General features: G+C 44.5%; 1 protein-coding gene across 5 annotated transcripts in view; it reads left to right on the top strand.

Annotated features, from left to right (window-relative positions):
* LOC108918433 (plexin-A1-like) overlaps positions 1-18,064 on the top strand; it is a 170,730-nt gene that overhangs the window by 103,714 nt on the left and 48,952 nt on the right. For all 5 annotated transcript variants that reach the window (XM_018725644.2, XM_018725643.2, XM_018725647.2 and 2 more), the window contains exons 8-10: positions 280-379; positions 5,755-5,869; positions 17,075-17,275. In XM_018725644.2, coding sequence (XP_018581160.1) covers positions 280-379; positions 5,755-5,869; positions 17,075-17,275 — 416 coding nt within the window. The remainder of the gene's footprint in view (positions 1-279; positions 380-5,754; positions 5,870-17,074; positions 17,276-18,064) is intronic.

The following is an 18,064-nucleotide window of genomic DNA, read 5'->3' as shown; positions in this document are numbered from 1 at the left end:
ATCGGCATGGTGGCGCTCTTGTTTCAGAGTCTGTGATGTTACCCGGAAAGATGCAGTTGCCGGGGTTTGTGTTGTAATGATCTGCAGCAGTGGGCTTGGGTCCTAGCCCAGCCACTTCTGAATTTCAGCACCTCACCTGTTCAACTCAGCCCATCAATAAGCACAACCTTTGCTCTTTGTCTACAATGTATTCTCAGAGAATTGCCTAAGAGTGGCTGATATCCTTTACAATAATCAAAACTAAGAGCGATGATGATGAATTCCCTCTCCCTTCTGCAGGACACAAACGTGTGGTGAAGCTGTACCTCAAGTCCAAGGAGACAGGGAAGAAGTTTGCCAGTGTGGATTTTGTTTTCTACAACTGCAGTGTCCACCAGTCGTAAGTTGATGTGTTTCAGTGGGTAGCACTGGCGCCTTGGCTCCTGGGTCTCAGGTTTGCATGTGGGTTGGTGTGTGGCTCAGCTTGTGTGGCGCTTGCGTGTTCTCTTCATGTCTGTCTGTTCCTCTCAAAGTTACAGACATGTATTCCAGATATATTGGGAACTCTAAATTTCCTCTTTCTGCGTGTGTCTATGTGTGTGAACGAGTGTGTGCCTGATTGCTCTATTGCATGGATGGGCAAATAACTCGGTAACTTAGTTTAGTGTGTCAGTCATTGTCAGTTGCTTAGGAAAAATATGACTGCAAAATATGAGTTAATAACAATTGGTATTGCTGGCGGTGGGGAATGTTAGTGTGTGTGCTGTGTGTATGTACAGGTAAAGAAAGGTGGTGGATCATGTGTCAAGTGTCCTATAACTGGTCAGCAGATCCGCTGTGTTTCCTAGTAGTCCCCCTTCTGCCTCATGGGACAGTGTGGGGGGCAGTCATCCCAGCAGACACTCGATACTTGTCCCTAACCCCCACCACCTCCCTGTATCTCCTGCATGACTCATTCACCCCCCCCCCCCACTTCCTCCCTCAAAAATAACACCAATAATTGCGATGAGGGCGAAATGCGATGCAGGCTAACATTCGTATGACAGTGCTTCAAAAAGGCTTCCAGCTCAGCGGGTTTTTGTTCTGCCTGATGAGATCAACCTCTGAAAGTTGTTTTCCTAATGACCCCGCCCTCTCCACCCCCTGTGCGAGGAGCTTTGCCTTTCCCGGCCTTCCGGATGCGCAGTGTGCGTAGCTTGCCTTGCCAGGCGGGAGGAAGGCAGCCCGTCCATGAGAGCTCCTACGGGGCCAATCCGGCCAAATGTTCGACTCCCACCTCCTGCTGAACTCCCTCCCAGTTCCAGGGCTTCGCAGGCAGCAGCTGTAAATGCTCTTAAACTTGGGATCGCACTCCCTTTGCACCCTGTGCGAGATGAAGGCCGAGATGTGCTCAGAGCCCCTCTCTTCTCTTCCAGCACCACACATCCGGGCTCTTCTCACACACACACACACACACACACACACACACCCATATTTGTTCAACTTATTATGTCTTGCTCTGCGTTCCAAAGTGGCATAAATTTGCATAGCAGCATTAATCTAATTACAAATCAGAGTGTACCCTTTAAGGTGGGGGGGGAATGGGGAAATTGAAACAGAAAAATCACTCGGAGCTATGATTACTGCTTAATTAAATATTTCCATGCTCCCCCCCTCCTCGCATTTAATGATTTATCAGAATACACATCAGTTTTTGTGTGTGCGTCTGGATGGTCTCTAATGGACTGGTGTTTTATGTTTATATGTATTAGAAATTAGGCACTGTTTTGTTAGCATTGTAAATATAATTAAGAGCGGCTTTGTCTGATTCTGGCGTTGATAAGGGTGCAGGTTTCACATGTTTAGTTTGAGCAGTGACTGGATTAATAAGTGTGAAGGAAAACACATACATTTGTGATTAATAACAAACCTCCAACTGCCAGCACCTGTGCAGGGAGAATAACAAGAGAGCTGATTGAAAGGCAGGAAGAGGGACGATCGCAGGAGGAGTGCAGGTAGTTTCCAGGTTGGAAGGCAAAGCGGTGGAATGTGCGACAGGCCGTCATGAAATGCCTCGTGTGTGTGTGTGTGTGTGTGTGTGTGTGTGTGTGTGTGTGTGTGTGTGTGTGTGTGTGTGTGTGTGTGTGTGTGGGGGTATGTGTGTGTTTGCGATTGTGCAGCTGCGGCTTTTATAGATCACCTGAAAAAGTCAGCAGGTGACCTCCTTGCTGGGTGAACAAGGGCCTCCGTGCAAGTAACACATTGTCCAGGGGTGGCTGCTTCACCTCTGACTCTTTGAAACCCCCCCCATGACCCCAGTGTGGCCCACCCCCTGTGCTAAACATGTAGAAGATATATATATATATATATACACACACACACACACACACACACAAGTGGTCCCTTTTTTACGATGGTTCGACTTTACAATGGTGAGCTGGCGATAGACATTCAGTAGAAACCGTACTTCGAATGTTGAATTTTGATTTTTTTCCCTGTCAAGCGATAGGCGGTGCGATACTCTCTTGCAATGCTGGGCAGTGGCAGCGATCCGCATCTCCCAGTCTGTCACACAGAGGTGTGTATTAGGTGTATTGAATGCATTTTCGACTCACGATATTTTTGACTTCCGATGGGTTTAGTGGAACGTAACCCCATCGTAAATCAGGGACCACCTGTATGTTTGTTTTTGTAAATTTTAAAAAATTTTAATTTCATTTTTATTTTCCCTGTGATGCTTTCAAGTTTGAAATTCAGCTGCTCATTATTTCATGCATAATAGCCATGTGGGCTGTAAATGAAAAAGTCCCTGGGTGCTATTTCTCTAAGCTTGTTCAGATGTTGAATGGCTTTTTAATGGGAGATCTGAAGACATTTCAGAGAAGCGGGGAAAAATACTTTGGTATTTCAGTAAGTTATTGTGTGACTTCGGGGCTGAGGTGAGCATTTCAGCTGTTTGCGTGAGCCTGCGTGTGTGTCTTCATTATGTGTCATTTCAGCCATAACTGGAACCAAACAGCAAGAGCCCGTTACAGCATTCTGTCAGCACCGTGAGATGAAGCTCTTCTCTGACTCTATTCACCGCATCCCAGCCCTTCCCGGACTAACTGTACACCTCTTGACTATTTGGGCATATTAATGAATGCTACAGAAATTGTAAAAACCACAGTGTAAATGAGTGCTGTTTTATTATCTCTGAGGAGGAAAGACATTTCCTGCTCCTCTTGTGCCTCTGATAGTCTCTGGGAGATGAACATTTTCTTACTATTGTATTTACATTTATTCATTGAGCAGACTTTTCTCTCCAAAGAGATGCACATCTCATAGAAAATACAATGTGTGCATTACAGTAGCAGAAAGAGACTTAGATGGAGATGTGTGATTCTGAAGCACTTTGTCACATTCCACCATATGAACCAATGTACATCACACAAGTAGCTGCTTAAAGGTTTATCATTATTCAGTAGTTATAGTCACATAATTATTGAACGTAAACATTTACACGTTTGTCATGCATGAGATCATGGGAGATGCAAGTTTGGCAGAGGAGAGTTTTAAGACCCTTTTTAATTAAATGTAGAGATTCAGCAGTTCTGAGTGGGGGTCATTCCACCACATCAGAGCCAGAACCCGAAAACCTTTGTGCTTTTGATTTCATCAGATTGCCAGGAAACGTAGAGTGACACTGAAAAGTTTGAGTTCAGTTGCCTGAAACTAGGTTGTTTCCAAACTAGGAATTTAGTTAACAAGCGTGAACAGGAAGCGAGTTGACACGTCTTCCCAGCTGTCCTGCAGCAGTCCCAGAGATGTAGGACACTTGTGAGTTGCTTTGCTTTCACTCATCTGTCCAGTGGGTCCCATGCCAAGTGTTGCTCAGGTCGCCGCACTTCTCACCGCTACTGTAAATAAGAATTCAGTCTCAAATTAGATGTGCGCACTCAAGTTAGTGAGGATAAGTTAACATTTGTTTTTAAGATTATTTAGGATAACCTTAGTTGCTCTTTGTTATAAACTTTTCTCATTCGGCATAGCTGATTGAAGTGTGCACAGCGCAGCGAATGGGGAGACCATATCGGAGGTGGGTGGGCTCGGGGAGGCAAGGGGGAAGATCTCTGCCGTCACTTTGGGGATCAGTGGGTGCAGACAGCAGCCCGAGGCTATCCATCGGCAGGCAAACAATGTCACTGTCAGCTTAAAAACAGTCCCGCTCCCACCCGGTTAAAATGCAGGCAGATCAATGCAGCAGAAAGTGCGCCGAGTTGTGAGTTTGTTCCATGTCGGTGCAACCCACTGATTAATGTCCTTCATACGTGGAGAGAATACACGGGCCTTGCATACGTTCCCAGAGAGACTCATGCATGTTCTAATGTCAATGCCACACTCGCCAAACACGGACGCCTGATTGAATCCGTATCGTATCCCGTTTCTGTGGTACTCCATTATTCATTCATCGCTGGTAATATGAAGTCGGGAAAGAAAACGTTAGAAGCATGGCTTATCTTGCATGAGATCAGGCCGCCATTTTTACCGCAGTGCAACGGATTTCAGGCGATCGCCAGGGGAGAGGTGTCGCTGGTTATTTCCGCCCAAGTGAGAATAGCAGGTTTCAGCCCTCTGCCTGAGCTCGCGATGTCATTGTCGATGGGAAACATCCTGACAGCTGTTGGCTTCTCTTTTAGTTACGAGATTGAACTATGTGTGGCAGAAAGCAAAATGCATCCTGCCACATGTTGTATTGCAAAAGCATTGAGTTCATTTGAGCTCTTTCAAGAGCAGATGCGCTGCTTAAGCACACTAATTCTACAAGTTTAACCTCCCAACCTCAACAGTTAATCTCTTCTGGCATATAAGAGTAAATTGGTCAATTAAGAGGGTCATGTGTTTAATTAAGGGCTAAATGTTGTTCTAATGTTTGTTCTAAATTATTGCTGAATGACTTGGCTAAACAAATCAGCGGAACGACTGATTCAGACAAATCTGTTGTGTGGCTTTCAGAGACTGTGCGGTTTCATTTTAGGAAAAAAAAATATCGTCATTCCGCGTCTGTCAGCTTGATGTAGCTGAACAGGAACTCAAATGGTTTTGTTTTCATATGAATGTGCGTGTCATTTTCCAAGCCTGCCGGGAGGTTTTGGGTTTGTATGAGCTTGTGTAGCAGTGTTTCCTCATTTGTGTTTTGCACATGAATGGATCTGCGAATTATCTTTTGGCAGTTGGGTGCAAGGTGGGTGAGCAGTCCGTGTCTCTCGTCTGAGGCTTGGTCCTTCTTCCACCGTGAGCTCTGCTTCCCGCTTCTTTGTCCCCCACTGGCGTAAAACGGCAGTCGAATTGTGGACTTTCATCCTGTCCATTGAGGTTATCTCAATCCCAGTAGAACCAGCTGTCAGCTTCTCTCCCCAGTGAATGTTGATCCCTCCCACCCATGGTGCGATGTGCTTGTTTGACTCAGCTGGAGAGGACCTCTTCCTTGGTTGAAAAACAACACACTTCCCTTATGGCCCAGACTGCCAACCTCCCACTCCCTTGGGAACAGCCCTCCCATCCTGCGTGTTACCTATCTTTCTCTACACCTTTCCTTCTTTCCACTCCATCTGCATCTGAACGTAAAGAATGGAGATTTGTAACACTGTGGTGGAAGGTGGGGCGTGGGGTTGGCTGGACCGGTGGAGACAGGACACAGGTGAGAGTGAAGGTGATGGGTCTTGTGAACTGGTTTGGCGTGTGTGTGTGTGTGTGTGTGTGTGTGTGTGTGCGCATGTGCACGTTTCACACCTGTGCCCTTCTGCCTCCCTTTAGGTGCCTGTCATGTGTCAATGGATCTTTCCCCTGCCATTGGTGCAAGTACCGGCACATGTGCACACAGAACGCCAATGACTGCTCCTTCCAGGAGGGCCGCGTCAATGTGTCCGAGGTCAGTGCCCTGCCATTTCGACGTGCCACGTTTTCCTCTGTTACCTTACGTAACTTTATGGTTGATTGTTAATTTTTTTGGCATGCCATTTATTATTTATTGAAGCAATTTGCCCTTTCCGCAAAGCACCTGTCTACTTCGTTACCATGAGGCTACTGTTTGCTCATTGTGTTTCTACTCAGCTGCAAAACACCCTCAGTCAGGGTGTTTGGAGAGAGATCTCGTTGTCACAAGCCCATGCATAGGCACACGTACATGCATTGAGAAATGTATACAAGCTCATCCGAGCCCTGCTGTTGCCCCGTGTTTCCACTTGTGGTTCCATTGTGTTTGTGTCCTGGAATGGTGAACTGTGACGGATTTATGGCAATCTTTAACAAGGGAGGGGAGAATGCCTATGCAAATCGTATCTTGTTCTACATATCCAAATGCTACATTAGCATAAATACTAATATCAATCGCATCTTCTGCTTTCCCTAGGCCCTACAGGGGCATAGTAAGTGGGGACTGTGTCGGCGTGGCAGGGTGAAGTGTTTATAGGCTTCCTCTTTCCCATCATGAAACACGACTCTGTTAAAAACAATCTGTTTTTAAAGTTTCGGTTCAAATCAACAGCCGTGCAGAGTGACTCCCGGGCTTGTCGATACCGAGCCGTCTGGCTGATGTAAGCATTACAATAACGTCTACGACAATGGCTGCCTTTTCTCCCCCGTCCTTGCTCTGTTTGTTTGGCTTAAAGCTGCATCTGATCCCTTATCTTTTAAGCTTTGAAACACCTTTTAGAAGTTTGGCTTCCTCCTTTATTTATGTATGATATTAATTGGTCACGAGGTGACGTACCTCAATCCAATTACGAGCGGGCCCTTTTATCTCCTCGCCGAAGCTCAAGCCCCAGCCACGCTACACAAGCTTACTTCAGGCCTCAAAGAGCAAATTACATGGATTAACATTTTCAACTTTATAACGGAGCCCTCGCCGCCTGCAAATGTTTGGTTGAAGCGCCAGTAGCGTCTAATCGCTGGAAAAGCCATTTAGCGTGTCTTGGTGCTAAGGGGCACTGGGGGGTGTGGGGGGGTTGTGGCAGTGAGGGGTTTTTTTATTATTATTTTTAGACAAACTTTATGTGCGCACTCAGGGTTCCTGTGTGAAGTTCAGCTTGTCACACACGTACCGCGACTCCTCCTCCAGCCCGGTCAAAGGCTGGCATAGCGGTCTGAGCTTGTCTATCACCTTCTGCTCTCTTGGATTTCCAATTTTGTTGTAGACACAGTAATGAGAAGAGGTGTGCCCACACGCCACTGGTGTTCATTTAATGGCAGTTATTTTTTCGTAGGCTGTTTTTAATGTTTATTCATTTTACTCCAGTTGTCCAGCAGCATCTGTCAGTGTGTCCTGTGATTTTAGAATAAAATAGTGTATTTTTTCCTCCTTCCTTTCATGTGTCACGAGCTTCTCCTCTCATCCCGCGTTTGCCTTTGTGCCAGGGCTGTGGGAATGGGTTTGGCCCCATGACAGCAGTGCTCTGCTCTCTGCTACGGGGGGTGGATTGGTGTTTGATTGCCTGTTTTCCTTCGACGGTCACTCGCTGTCTGAATGCAAAGTGAGGCTCTGGCATACGCCGCTGCTGCACGAACCCCCAAATGCATTTGTGCTCCTCTTCTTCTTCTTCAATCTTATACCACTAAGTGTGAAGTAGCCAGCTGCCTAACCAGCACCGGTGTCTGACTCAAGCTGGAATGAAAGTAGTTCTTTATTACTGTTCTCACACTGAGTCCTCACATTGTACCATCTAATGCACCCCCATCTTTTGTTACCATAGCAACTCAACATGTCCTTTATCAACAAGGACCATAGCTTAAAGGTCTCTGTCATTACGATGCATTTTCATCTGGAAGATATTGGAAATTGTCATTTCAAAAAGAAACCTGGAGGTTGGATGTTGGCTGTATGAATCACTGACATAGATTTTATACATTTCAGAAGTAATGACACTTTCACAAAGCAGCTTTGGGTGTATTAATGACGTATAATAATAAATGCCATTTTTGTTCCTGAAAATATATAACTGCAGTGAATACGAGTGTCTGGATGGTACTAATGAGCAGCAAAGGTTCTTTCTTTTCTTACTATGCTTAAGGTTATGCAGACCCAACCAAGATTTTTGTGGGAAATACGTGGGGTCTGTAAATACTGTACGGAAACACAATTGGTTGTAGTTTGAACCCCTGTAAATCGTGGGATTGTGGCTTGATGAACCTACATTTTAACAATGTCACAAGTCTATTTTCATTTAACACTAATATGATGGGCCTGCTCAAACTGAGAATTTCAGCTTTTAAAGTGCAGATTGTTGACATATTCAAGTTAGAAATCAGGTTGAGCAAAGAATGTTAAATTTAATATTAGATATTTGATGTCAAGGATAGTTCATAGATTAATTTTGTTTACTGGTACAAGTAGCATATCATTTTAGGAAGTATATTTGATCTACTTCAAATAACAAAACAAGGATAGCTAACAGACAGTAGCATTAAGTCTGTGTTTAATGTAATTCATCTCAAAAAAGCGAGCACCAGACTAAGTCATCTGACACCAATGTTCATGGGACCTTGCAGTTATTTACCTCTGAATATTTACATGCATCAGCAAACAAATGTGAGTTACTAAATGTAATGAGGAACATTAACAAATCAAATATGTATAAATCAACACCCTGCTGGTGGTCAGTGTAAACAAACCTGAACATTAAATCTGACCAGGCATAAAATTGTTGGAGTAGACCTCACATCGGAGAACCCTCAGGAAAAATAAAATGGCATGTTTCAGGGGAGTATAGTATTGCAGTTAGAGCTGTTGCCTTACAGTCTGTAGGGGGCTGGCTGAAGTCTCAATCCTGCTGTAGTACTCTCGATCAAGGTACTTTATTAATACTATTTATTTATTTATCTGACACTTTTTTGTAAGTGTCTTACAATGTTAGGTTTGTAGATTAAGCTTCTGACAATCATTTACCCCTATATACAGCTGGGGAACTTTTTACAATAGTTCAGGGTACGTAATAGGGTACTTGCTCAAGGCTATTACAGTGGGAGTGTGGATTTGAACCCAGGCCCTTTGATAGCTTGGTGACTGTTCTAACTACTGTGCTGTTTGGTGTCTCACACTTATCCTGAATTATCCTGAAAATCTTGGTTGTATAAATGTGCAAATTATTGTATGTTGCTTGAGTAAAGACGTCAGTTAAATGATGATATTTCCATCGGCCTTTAGTCCATTTGTCCTGTGCCAGCGCTCCAGATTGGTTTGCTCATTGTTCCTTACTCTTCTGTACATGTGAGCTGTCTGGAACCTTTTGCTACCTTTTGTGACATCTTTTTGGATCTGTCCTGTCTGACTTCTCTGGCAGCAGGAAAGAGATGATTCCTTAATGGCCAGTTAATTCACGGCCTCGAGGCATCCGGTGTTTATGATAGATTCCCAGTGCGTCGGTTTCTCCTGGCCCACTAACTACTGGAATTTTTTTTTACAAACTCTACGGCTAGGAGGTACTTCCTCCCTCCTTAATTGATTAATTCGTAGAGTATTGTTGTCCGGTGGTTGAAAGGTCAGTCAGCTGTCTGTGTTGTAGGATCGAGGCTCTAACATAGAGGTGCATCCAGTTCAGCTTGGGGGGACAGCTGTAATGACCACTCCAGTGTCTGTGTGCGCAGTGACAGGCCAAGGTGCCAGAGTCTATTTAGTGTCTGGGAGCTGTCAGGATTTTTCAGCAGGGTCCTTTCAGCATCCTTCCAATCACACCCTTTGTGTAGACTGCAAAATTCCTTTATACACTGCACTCATACAGCTGTTTGTCACGCATTCATACCCTCAGTGGATTCCATGCATATTGAAATGAAATCTCCCTAAATGTCAAGTCTTCTAAAATGTACGGATCTGATTCTGTAGATTCATGATATTCCTTATGATGCATTACCCATGCATATTCCCAGTTTGAAGATCAAATGTTATCGTACTGGAGGAATCTGTATATTCCACATGACATTTCAACAAGTAGAGGGATGGAAGGAAATGTGTACCTTGCAAAACAAGAGTTTGTAGATATCTGATAGAGGTGGTTTTGCTGTTAAATGTAACTTGATTCCTTTGTGTTCACTAGTCAGTTCCCTGCCTCCACTAAGGAAAACTTTTGTGACATTATTCATTTTTCTCTTTTCTTTTTATAGATGATTGTGTGAAACAACCCTTCTACTCTTCCCTTCAATCTATGTTTTCCTAGACATGAAATTTATGAAGCGAAGGAACTAGTTTTTTTTTTTTTTTTTTTGCACTTGTGCTCACTGGTTTGCCAGGTATGTCCTGTAGGAGTGTGTGGGTAAATGTTTCTGGCAGGTTCTGTGTGTCAGTATGGTGTTTGGTGCCTTATCGAGAAGCAGCAGGACTGACACCGAAGGGTGACTTCCCTGCGGCCCACCCGTCTCTCTCCAGACATGCCTTATCGCGGTCATTCCTTCCAGCACAGCTGGGTGGGGTACAAAAAGCAAAGTCTTAACGTTTTCTCTCTAATTTATAACCATTAAAATTGCTTTTGTTTTAAAGATAATAAAACAACATTTTCCCGATAAAATTGATCTCTCAGGCCCTAATTAGACAATACATCAAAGAGGCGAGGGAAGCTGGGAGAGCCTTAGCGTCGCCTTCACTCCCAATAAGCCTGTCGTTGTGGCAGAGCGATGGCCAACGCCTTTCAATAAAATATGAATGCTATCAAGCTTTAGAGGAGGGATCCAGAACATTTCAAGGCTGGGCCCTCTCCCTTGCTTTCTCTAGGGGATCCCCATAACTCTGTTTTTTTTTTATTTTTTATTTTTTAAAGCCTTTGCTAAAGAACAAGCAGAAATGTGTTAGTATTAGTTTAATTGACTCCAGCTGAAGAAGGTTTAAGGCAGAGAAAACAGCTCCGGCAGGGACTTTCTCCAAGATGGCTTTTGCTGATGATGTCATTTGTTTTCCAATGATCCTCACAAGTTTGATCCTTATGAGAGGGGACAAGGGAGGAAATGACGATGAGGGTGAAGTCACCGGTGGCATGGCGATGAATTGCTCTCTGTTCAGCCGAGCTGGGCATTCCCACTTTCCTACTTAATAGGAACGGCCTTAAACACAGTGTCAAGAAGCCAAACAAAAGTCAAAATTCTCTGATCACAGTTTCCGTTTTTAATTTGCTTGCGTGGGCATGGGTTGGTTGAGCGGGTCTTTGGGGAATTTTGTTTGTGTTGCTGACTCACTTGGAATCTTTAGTAAGACTCAGAGACCCTTTAGTGAGCCAGCTACATCCTCACCTGGACTATATGTTCTGGACATGTATACCCACTCTTTATCCTCTGCAATTTTTTTTTTTTTTTTTTTTTTTTTGCACTGCCTCTTCACTTCGTGTGTCTGTCGGTTGTGACATTGTTCTGCTCTGAGATCAGAATACCTATGAAAGTGGTTTCTTATCTCTTTGTGCCTTTATCGAAATGGATTGCAACAAGTGAGCACTGGCAGAGTTGACTCTGCAGATGGATGAGTCTCCTAGTATGCTCATCAAAGAGGTGTTAAGGCCTGTCGTTGGCCCACAATCCCATGCTGGAATTCTTGGGAATCCTTCTCAGATAGATCTCTTCATTTCATAAAGTCTCTCATTAGCAACCCTCTCTCCACCTTCACAATCCATGGAGGGAGGAAGGCTGTACCTCTGTAGTTCACTGGTTCATTAAATAACCAGCCATCGATGGGGACCTTATGGTAGTCTCTCACCTTTGTGCGTTATGCATTTCAGGTCTACAAAGCAGGAGATTGAGTTCCATGTTGTCCCCCTTCTTTGGCCCATAGCATGGTATCACTCTAGAGATAAGAAGCTGCTGCTCATCTGTCGCTTTAATTATAAAAAGTGTATTAAACCTTAATTTCCAGATGTCTTCACATCTGTCTGCTTAATGGAAGCTGAAACTGCTTGACCAACCATTGTCACATGTGTCTTATCTGAGGCGTGCACTTTTTCTTCCCTGATGTCATTAAACACCTTTGTTGGGCCTGGTTCGACCTCCATTCATGTATAGCCATTCTTGATCGCTCTCATCTGCATGTCCAAGGTGAACCAGCTTCAAGAAAAAGTGTGGACCAGTTTGCGGAGCTTCATCCACAGATCACCTTTGCACCCTTTGCGGGTCTTAACTGAGGGGAAGATGGAGCTCATGGAAGTACAATTGCCACTCTTGCGTTGATATCTCCAGCCTTTAGAGGAAGATGCCTTCATGTCATCTGCATGCTTTTCCCTGGAATCGGTCTTCTACACTATTTCAGGCACAGGAGTGGGCGGACACATCAAATCCCTTTCATGGTTCAAAGTCCCTTTTATTTTGCACTGGGGCTCCTCTGGGTGTTGGTTGCTTATTGAGTTGTTTCTCCTCTCAAAAAAATTTAGCTCTTACCATTTGACAAGACTGGAACATTTAACAGGCGGGGGGTGGGGGACAAAACAAGTGGATTCAAGAGCTTTTAATTAATTTTTTCGAAATCCACTCCTTTATCATTACAATCGACGGGCCTGGCAGGTGTCTTTGATGTTTATTACTTGGCTTTCGTGAAGCTTATGAGAACTGGTGGATTCACAAAGGGAGCACTTAGTTTGGCTGTGCTTACAGTACATGCAAACTCTTTCCTCCAATTCCCTGTACATTTAGATCTTAATAGTTAGGTATGATTACTTCTGTTTGCATGTGAGTATTCCTGTAAAGTTAAAGGACTGTTTTCTAAAAAAGAATTCTGTGTCCTGTTTGTAACAGCATCATGTTTTAAATCTGCGCGCACCCCAAGGAGAGTGAAGCTGTGCGCATGCTTTGTATATGTGTGTTCTGGCCAGTGAAAATGTTTGTTCCTCAGTCACTGTGCTTTTTAACACACAGGAGATTGCTGGTAGATTTTCATTTGACTCAAAGCATGGTCAACACCAGCTGTCAGGGAAATTCGTCTCAGATGCAGCGCCTTCCTGCCAGTGATGCTGTCGGGGTGAGATCTGCATGCAGACTGTGCACACGGATGGTTCTAACTGCAGTGTCTCGGTGTCCCAAGTAAGTAGGTGGCAAGGACACCTGTGGCCTGTGGAGGCTGTGAATGGCCTGACAGATTCACAGCACTGCACCAGCAGAATCCTCGGGCTCTGCAAATCACCTCCTGCGAAAAGCGCCTTTGGCAGAAGAGGCTGGAACACAGCGCTCCCCAAACAGACTAGCTATCTGCTTGCTCAGGTCGGCTGAGCAGCAGGCGGTGAATCAGACATGGTTCCTCCCATCCCCGTCTCACCTCCGCGTCTTCCGTGTTCTGTGGGTGTTACGTACCCTCGATCCAGGATAATTAATGGAGCGCTCGGCAGTCTGAGCCCCACATGGTGTCGCCGCGCCAGTCAAATCTGCCCTATTCAAGCCAAGTAGGAATGAATAAATGGCGTCTGCATGGTGCTTCTGCTGGAGCTTCCTGGAATCTGCGTGGCGCCCTGCACCTTCCTCTCCTCTCTGAAAGCGGGAAGCGAATGCTAGCTTGAGCCCGCAGGCCCTCAGACAGAAGGACTTAATTTAGATAGGATATTATTGCGATTATTTTTGAAACCCACATGCCAGTTAATGCAAATTAATGTCCTCTATTGTTTCTTCCTCCTGGCCAGGCTCAAAGAAGGCTGTAAATGATTTCCCCCCCTTCTCTCTCAGGAGAACCAGTGAAAGCGCTTGGCTGCTTGCTAGTGGCCTCTCTCTCTTCTCCTCTTGCGCCTTCAAAGCGGCACCAGAATTTGCCTCACTTCTGTATGCCGTGTCATCTAGCAGCCAGTGCTTTATTCCTCTCTGTTGATTCGCTGCCTGGGCTCAATCTGGAGCTTAACTACTCGCATTCGTTCTTTTTGCCCCATAATAATCATTTCCCTTATTTAAATTCTGTTTATCAGTTGTTCAATTAATTTTTGATGGATTGGTCATAAAGCCTTGCTGCGTCCAGACTCTTAATTATATATTCATAATGCCATTTGCATTTGTTTCCCCCGAAGTCTCTCTCCCAGTTTCAATGTAAGATGCAGATGCACAAATTGTGTTTATATATTTGTGTCAATAGCCCAGGAGCCTACGCTTGTATGAATATTTATTGTTAATGCGTGCAACTGTCTCGTATCCAGAATCTGCTTGATTGTTTAATCTGGGTAGGGGAGAAATGTTATCCCAAAGTAGAGAAGAAATGCATGCCTGGTATTTTATCCGACTAAGTATGTTTGCCTCAATAAGAAAAACAATGCTACTGCATTCAGTCCTGCAGTCATAGTGACAAAAAGAGGTAGGACTTATGTTTTACTGTTCTGTAAAATGCTAGTGGATGACTTGACCAGTGAGGGATGAGGCAGGAGGTGGCAACAAGTGGTCTGATGGTTTTATGTGTAGCATGTCTTATGATAACCAGACCAGTGAAATGCAACTTAACATTATCCAAAAAAAGAAAAGAGTGGTCTGTTGACTCCATTACTAGAAATATACAGGAAAAAAATAAGGTACAACACAAAATACAGTTATATCACAAATATTATATATAAATATTATACATCGTCATCAAACTCTGTTCATCCTCTGCTGCTTGAGATGTTTGGGATTAGTTTTGAGTCCAACTCAGTCTGTGTGGAGGTTGCATGTTCTTCACATGTCTGTATGGGCTTCCTCCAAGTTCTCTGGTTTCCTCCCACAGGCCAAAGACATGCCTTTCAAGTGAATTGGCGATGTTTAATTGCTCATAGTGAGTGTGTTTGGATAGACTGGCATCTTGTTGCAGGTGTACTCCTTCTGTCCTATCTCCAAGTGGTTCTAGGATAGGTTCCAGACTGCCATGTTCCTGAGAAGGACAAGTAGCGTGACTCTGCGTGCGTGTGTGTGTTCATGTCTCCGTAACAAGGCCACCATAGGTTCGGCCATCATCCAGTACATGGTGTTTGACTGAGGCTGCTGTCTCCATGTTCATATTGGGACTCGTATGAAACCGACACAAACCAGTGTTCCCTGCAGACTCTGCCCTTTGTCGTAGGACACATATGTTAATATTTTTTTTAGCTGATACCTTTTTCAGAAGTGACTTACAATATTAGATTTCTGTCTGATGGTACTTTCAGTAACTTACCCATTTATACAGCAGAGCAATTTTCACTGAAGCAATGCTCAAGGGAGTTCAGTGTATTCACCATGGATTCAAACCTGCATCCTTTGATTTCAAGTCAATGACTCTTAACGGCTACGCCTCCTACTGCCCCGTGTATTACCGACACATCAGTCATTTTGCACCCAGATTTTCCCCTTATTGACTGGGAGAGCATTTTTTGGTTCCTTGGTTTACTGACGTAAAGTCAATAAGTGGTCTGACCGTCAGTGTCAATTCAGCATGGTGCCGCCCTGCTTGTCAGTCGGCATGAGCTGATCCATCATCCTCTGTTGTGCAGTGCTGTCCCCACTGCAGACACTGCATGTCTCATGCCCAAGAGCGTGTGCACCATGGCCGGTTCGCTCACTGTGTGCTACTTGTCACTCTTCTGTAATGAGTAAGAAGAGTACTGCCAGCGGAGGGTGTTTTCCCAACCCCTTGACTAGAGAGACAATATGTTTCAGCTGAAGATTTATGCTGGGCACCAGCACTGGTAACACTTGGTTAGTTTTGAAATTTAGGGTGATAGTCCTCTTTGTCATGGTGCAGAGACTCTTTAATGTATGTGGACCTCAAATTCCAGCGCACCTCTCTCTCTCCTCATCTGGGAAGCGTGGCAGCAGCCTTCAGAAGTGGCCTGGCCCCATCGGGCACAACGCAAAGAGAACATGATCAGAATGAGCAAGACGGGACTGCTAACTGAAACTATGCTTGTTTTTTATCCTCTTGTAGGCTATCTGGTTATATCTATTCTCTTCATCTTATTTGTGTCAGAATAAAGCTGTAGGAATCTTGTCAGTGTGTTGATTTCCCCCAAGGAAATGATGTTGTACTCATTTAATTACTGCAAAACATTTCCCTTTAGCTTGACAAGAGAAAATGTTTTGGCCTGTTTTTTTTCCCCCCTGGTTTTTAATTTTCTGTGTGGTAAAGACCGCTTATGTTATAGATGTTTTGTTTATTCATTTTATGAACTCTCAAGGGGTTTTTGAGTAAAAAAAAAAAGATGTACTAAAAGGAGCTTTACCTCTGGCTTTTTGTTAAATTCATACTGATAATGAAAACCCTGTGTGACCTTGACCTTGTAATAGTGGCAGTAGCTGACTTGCATGCAGCCTGAGAATTCCACATCAAATAATCTGCCTGTACTTAGTTTTTTCCTTTCCACACATTATAAAAGAAAGAGGCATAAGGGAAAACTTCAAAAGAATCCCCCTGGCAAAGTGTTTCTTTGCTGTTTGCAGTCGAAATCTAAACTTTGGATGGTTTTGACACCCGTCAGACTGGTTGATGAAATACCTTCTCCCCTCGGTTTGTTTTATCACCCATGTCATTGTTGTCTTTGTCTCACTGGTCTCTTCTCCAGCTCAGAAGTTGTGTTGCAGTAATTTTTCAGCAGTCAGTCTGGGTCTCGGGTGTGATGGATCTGGGATGCAAGAAACCAACACCTGTACCCGGTGGACTGGCCGTGTCAGTCTCCCCGATGAGTTATACTAGTGTAGGGACTGTAAAATAGCACACGGTGGTTAGAGCCATCAACTTGCATTCAAAAGTCCAGACTTTAGAGCTCTGCTCCCACTATAGTTCCTTTGAGTAAGGTCCTTACCCTGGATTGATACCGTAAAATTATCTTCAGGTGTAAATGGTAACATAATTGTAAGTATCTTAGTATACGGACCGAGCATTTTAATTCAAATTGAACAAAGGCATCAGCTAAATAATAATAATTGCCTGTTTGTATTAGAGCTGCTGAATAGAATTTTCCTTTTACATTCAGATAAATGTGCTCCATCCAAGCAGTGAGATTATCCAGGCTGCAGAACAATACAAGAAACACAAGAAGAACTAAATGTACTCGGTGTATTCGAAGTGTGTGGTAATTTCATTGTGTCTGAATTGTCTGCTGGTGTAAAGTACTGGAGCTTTAGTGTTGCCTCCGCCCTCAGGTTTCTTCAGCCAGTGCCTCCTGTCCAACTCTAATAAAGAAACCATCTTACTCCCCAGGATTGCCCCCAGATCCTGCCCTCCACACAGATCTACATTCCGGTGGGGGTGACCAAACCTATCACGCTTTCGGCCCGGAACCTACCACAGCCCCAGTCAGGCCAGCGCAACTACGAGTGCATCTTCCACATCCAGGGAGTGATGCACAGTGTCACTGCCCTGCGCTTCAACAGCACCAGCATACAGTGCCAGAAGACCACGGTGAGTAACCTAGTCTGCCACTCTGCTGTATGACATGGGCATCGTCTCACATCGGTTTCAGTGCTCGCTGGTACTGCCTTTGTTCGGATGCAGAACCCTGCAACATTCATCTCTCAGCTACAAATGGGTTGCTTTTTTGAGATGGAAAACAAAATTAAATATATTGTGTTTCTACATTTTCTTTCTTCTTCCAAATTAGTTTGCAGAAATGTAAATGTTTGGTAGACTAATCGGTTCTTATCATGGCTGAAAACAGCTTGCCCGTCCTGTATTGCCAAGGTGTCCTGTTTCACCAACCATCTGTAACCTGGAGAACAAGAGAAAGAATCTGTTGTTCTTTTAATTCATTGTGATCGTGACATTTCGGACCGTGTTCTTCTAGTCCTTTCAGCACCTTAGCCTCCTTTTCTGTACTGGGAAGGTAGTTGTGCTATCTATCCAGGCTTGTGTCAGTTGCATGTTAGTTCCAGCATCCTTCAGCCCCCGGTCTCCCAGTCTCCTGCTGCTTCCACCCACACATCCGCCCCCAACATGCCCAGAGGTGCAGCGTAGAGGAGGAGTGTGTAGGGACCTCATGTGGTGGGAGGTGGGGGCCTGAAGGGCACAGAAAATACGAGGAGGAAGCCATCCAGCTTCGCACCACTGCGAGGAGAGGCCGAGGGTGTCCGTGATGGGTTTGGTGTCCTTTATGGAGTGGGAAGAGGGTAGAGAGGACATTTGTGTGTCACTACATGTGATACACAGTCTCCTTGACAACTATGGATTTGATTCCATTTTTTTCCTCGTAGT

This window comes from Scleropages formosus, chromosome 22 (assembly GCF_900964775.1).
Source record: "Scleropages formosus chromosome 22, fSclFor1.1, whole genome shotgun sequence".
In the NCBI taxonomy this organism is placed as follows: Eukaryota; Metazoa; Chordata; class Actinopteri; order Osteoglossiformes; family Osteoglossidae; genus Scleropages; species Scleropages formosus.
The sequence above is the reverse complement of the archived record's forward strand: the minus strand, read 5'-3'. Positions and strand labels throughout refer to the sequence as shown.